Genomic DNA, 4,520 nt, shown 5'->3' on the forward strand with positions numbered 1-4,520 from the left:
GTCAACCCAGTGCATTCTTTTATTCTTGCAATTGATTAGTTTTCAGTTGACTTTTGAATGTTCTTTTATTTTAACTCATGTCAACGGAGTGTTTTTTTTAGTAATTCAGTATCTAAGTTTTTGAATTGATTAATCACATTGGTCTTGTTATATGAAAATTTTCTATCTGTCATTAGAGTAAAGCTGGAAATGTTCACGAAGACTTATCCAAACGGTTAACGTTCTTAGATTTGTTGTTCCATTGAAGGATAATCTTACGCGGTAGTTGAGATTTGGAGTTGGCCGCTATTATCTTTGCTTTGAAGATTTAGCAGCATCATCTGTATGGTATAACATTTGAGATTCTCACTAATCATAAGAGTCTCAAATATCTTTTCACCGAGAAGGAACTTAATCTTCGACAGAGGAGATGGATGGAGTTCCTGAAGGATTACGACTGTACCATTAGCTACCACCCGGGGAAAGCTAATGTGGTTACTGATGCACTTAGCCGGAAGTCCAGAGGGACTTTGGCTTGTCACCGAGTTTTAGTCACGGACTTGATTCAGATTTTCTCCGAGTTGGGCCTTGAGGAGCAGGGACAGAAAGAGCAGGGTATTCTTGTTACCATAGTTGCTCAGTCGTCGATCAGGACGAGGATCCGAGAGGCCCAAGCCGGTGATCAGCGCTTTCAGTCCATTGGCAGCCAGATAGCTTCCGGGCAGTAGATCGAGTTCACCCGAGATGACGAGGACATTATTTTTTTCTCCGAGGTAGATTATGCGTATCTCAATCTCACCTGGTCTTGGAGGAATTACTTCAGGAGGCTCATCGCTCTCGATTTGCGATCCACCTAGGCGAAACCCGCATGTATCGTGATTTGAGGCGTTCCTATTGGTAGAATGACATGAAGAAAGACATCGCGGAATTTGTAGCTAGATGTCTAGTCTGTCAGCAGGTGAAGGCTGAGCACCAGAGACCTGCTGGATTACTTCAAAGGATTTCTATTCTAGAGTAGAAATGGGAGCACATCACTATGGACTTTGTGATAGAATTGCCTAGGACATGACGAGGCCATGCCGCGATTTGGGTAATTATTGATCGATTAACCAAATCCGCACATTTCCTGGCGATTCGGAAGACCGACTCTGGATCGATTGGCAGAGTTGTATTGCCGAGAGGTCATCAGATTGCATGGTGTTCCTTTGAGCATTATATCGGATAGAGACCCACGGTTCATGTCTCAGTTCTGGCAGAGCCTGCAGCAGGCCTTGAGCACACAACTCCATTTCAGTACAGCTTTCCATTCACAGACAGATGGACAGTCAGAGCGGACCATCCAGACTCTAGAGGACTTGCTGAGGTCTTGCGTTGTTGATTTCGGAGGTAGCTGGGAGGACCACCTACAATAAGTAGAGTTCGCCTACAACAACGGCTATCATTCGACTATTCAGATGGCACCGTTTGAAGCGTTGTATAGTAGATCTTGTCGGACACCCACCCTTTGGGAGGAGGTTGGGGAGGCCCAGCTACTAGGACCGCAGAGAGCTTAACAGGTGGCAAAGTTGGTCCGTACTATCAGACGGAGAATGTCAGAGGCGTATGGTGTTCAGGTCCTCCGAAAAGAAGTCTTTGATATTCCAGTGAAGCATGAAAACGAAATCCAACATTTAATCAAAAGTTACAGAAATTTATACCCTAAGTGGCTTTTTGAGTTAAGGTACGTAGGCTTGCTTATGTAGATTTTTGTAGTCCTTCACTTAACATTCTGACATGAGCAGGAATTATATTTCTTGCTATGAAGATATATGCTTTTGACTACAAGTTATTTTAGGAATTCATAAAATTCATCAGAACTGTGTTCTCTTTTAATGTATTTTTGAAGGATTGCACTTATTGCAGGTGTGGTTTTGGTTTATTAATGTATGGATTTGGTTCTAAAAAAGCCTTGCTCGAGGATTTTGCTTCAACAAGCTTAACTGATTTTGGAGTGGTCGTGATCAATGGCTATCTTCCATCAAACAATCTTAAACAAGTACGATTTTTCTTCCCTCTATGCAATTAAACCCTGTGGCTTACAAAACCTATATTTTGATAGTTTTTTTTTTTGGTTTTGCTAATTTTACTTCTGGAACTAGTGAATGCACATTACTTCAAGGCATATTAAAAAAAAAATTGGAAAACTAAAGTTGCTGGGGTATCAAATAATTATCAACTGAAAGAAATTTGTATTTTTCTATTATATTCTTTTGGTCAGAGAGATTTTCTGTATTTAATGTGCTTAGATGTCTCTCTCATTCTTTCGGCACACCAACCAATTTTTGTGGTGATAATCTAGTATTGTTGCTAACAATGTTTAAATTTGATATGGTGATATGGGTGTTTTTCTCTTAGATTGCACATTTTAATTCAAATTTTATGTTTTTTTAATATAACAAACATCTTTGCTTTTAAGTATGTTCATCATTCCAGAGCAATTATCTGTACTAGTTTATATTCTATAGCTTAATCACTTACATTCTTTATTTATAATGTGTTCATTCTTAAAGGCCCTGATAACCCTAGCTGAAGTCCTCTCGGACCAATTAAAACATGAAAGGAAGAGCTCTACAAGAAGCAAATCGAACACTGAACATACTTTTAGTTCTCTGTCAATTGAAGATCTTCTCTCATTTCTGAATGTGCAACTTCCACAAGACAATAACTGTTTTGTCTGTGTTATCATACACAACATTGATGGTCCTTCTTTGAGAGATCCTGATTCACAACAGTATCTTGCGCAATTAGCAAGCTGTTCTAGAGTCCGTATGGTTGCATCGATTGACCATGTGAATGCACCTCTTTGTAAGTTTTGGTTAACTTGCATTTCCTATTTGACAGTTTAGCATTTTTCTTTGGTTCTTTACCTACTTCTCACATGCTTCTGATCAGTTAATCATGTTATAGCATTTTGTTAGCATCAAAGTCACTACGTTTAATGAATTTCTGTGGCTACTAGTTGCATGCTTCTTTAGATACCTAGTGGCTGATATCTTGATTTTGGAAAGAAGAGCGATATAGTTGAATGTTTCATTAGATACCTAGTGGCTGATATCATTAGAAGGCTTTGTTCACTCAAAGTTATATTTAATGGGAGGGGACTTACTCAAAAGAGGTGGAGGTCGATGAGAGAGAGTGGAAGAGAGGAAAATCTGATTTTTATGCTATACATGTTTTGTTTCTCAGTCCTTGCTAAATGAGTCTGCTCAAGGTTTTGCGCTGCTTTAATGCTCACTTGGTTTGTTTGTAGTGTGGGACAAGAAGATGGTGCACACTCAGTTCAAGTGGTCGTGGCATCACGTCCCAACTTTTGCCCCTTACAAGGCGGAGGGCAATTTTTTCCCATTGATTTTGGCAAATTATGGCAATGCCCAAACCACGAAAACTGCTTTGGTTGTTCTACAGAGTTTGACACCCAATGCGCAGAGTGTTTTTAAAATCCTTGCCGAGCATCAGCTAGCCAATGAGAAAGAAGGCGAGTCGAATCACAATACATTGGTAGTTAGTAATACATTGGTAGTTAGTAATACATTGGTAGTTAGACTCTAATCTTCTTTTGTTTTCAGGCATGCCAAACAGCACCTTGGCATTGTTGTGCTCATTCAATGTGTTTTAGCAACTCTAGCTGCTCTAGTTCTTTAGTTTCTATGTTCCTCTATCCCCTTCTAAGCACTCAGTAAGCTGTTGTAAGGATTGGCATGTTTCCCATAAATGATTAGTTTTCAATTGACTCTTCTTACTAAAGTCAACCCAGTGCATTCTTTTATTCTTGCAATTGATTAGTTTTCAGTTGACTTTTGAATGTTCTTTTATTTTAACTCATGTCAACGGAGTGTTTTTTTTAGTAATTCAGTATCTAAGTTTTTGAATTGATTAATCACATTGGTCTTGTTATATGAAAATTTTCTATCTGTCATTAGAGTAAAGCCGGAAATGTTCACGAAGACTTATCCAAACGGTTAACGTTCTTAGATTTGTTGTTCCATTGAAGGATAATCTTACGCGGCAGTTGAGATTTAAATTTTAAATGTTCGTTTGAATACTTTATCGTAGAAGATTAATTTACATGCATCAAACTTAATAAGGGATAGTCAACCTTGTTTATCTTAAAATCATCATATCGATAAAGAGAAACCAAGAATTAATCTCTCTCCCGAGTGAAGTTTCTCTCAAGTGGTTTGTAAGTACAAAATCTGTTTCGATATTTAAAAAAATCAGGATATTCTTTTAACGAAAATAAATAAAGGAAGCCTTTTGATATGCCTCTAAGGGTAGAAGCTCGCGGATGATCTTATGTGTTATTAGGCCTTGTAAATTTACATGTCTATATTTAATCCAGGCCAAAGATATTAGATTGTTTGAAATAAACGTTATTCTGTCATTTTTTTAAGTGTTAACTACAAAAGTACTTTTGTGATCCGATATCATTTTTTTCCTTTTATGGTTCCTCTGGACGCTTATTCTGTCATCGTTCCAACGTCGCGCAGAAAATAATAATATCT

The 4,520-nt window shown here is 38.1% G+C and overlaps 1 protein-coding gene across 1 annotated transcript; it reads left to right on the forward strand.

Moving 5' to 3' along the window:
• The first annotated feature begins 1,568 nt into the window (after positions 1–1,568).
• Positions 1,569–3,582, forward strand: LOC122035765 (origin of replication complex subunit 2-like). The gene is made up of 4 exons (XM_042594872.1): positions 1,569–1,699; positions 1,882–2,014; positions 2,529–2,823; positions 3,269–3,582. Exons 1-4 carry the CDS (start codon positions 1,569–1,571, stop codon positions 3,565–3,567), a joined length of 858 nt encoding a protein of 285 aa, XP_042450806.1. The 3' UTR covers positions 3,568–3,582.
• The last annotated feature ends 938 nt before the right edge of the window (positions 3,583–4,520 follow it).

The sequence above is a fragment of the Zingiber officinale genome, unplaced genomic scaffold, assembly GCF_018446385.1.
Source record: "Zingiber officinale cultivar Zhangliang unplaced genomic scaffold, Zo_v1.1 ctg104, whole genome shotgun sequence".
Classification (NCBI taxonomy): Eukaryota; Viridiplantae; Streptophyta; class Magnoliopsida; order Zingiberales; family Zingiberaceae; genus Zingiber; species Zingiber officinale.

Bases quoted from the DNA above. Each gene is read 5' to 3' on its own strand.
- LOC122035765 (XM_042594872.1), top strand. From the start codon at position 1,569: ATGTCAGAGGCGTATGGTGTTCAGGTCCTCCGAAAAGAAGTCTTTGAT. The intron at 1,700-1,881 runs GTACGTAGGCTT...CACTTATTGCAG, and splicing joins AAGTGGCTTTTTGAGTTAAG to GTGTGGTTTTGGTTTATTAA. The intron at 2,015-2,528 runs GTACGATTTTTC...TCATTCTTAAAG, and splicing joins CATCAAACAATCTTAAACAA to GCCCTGATAACCCTAGCTGA.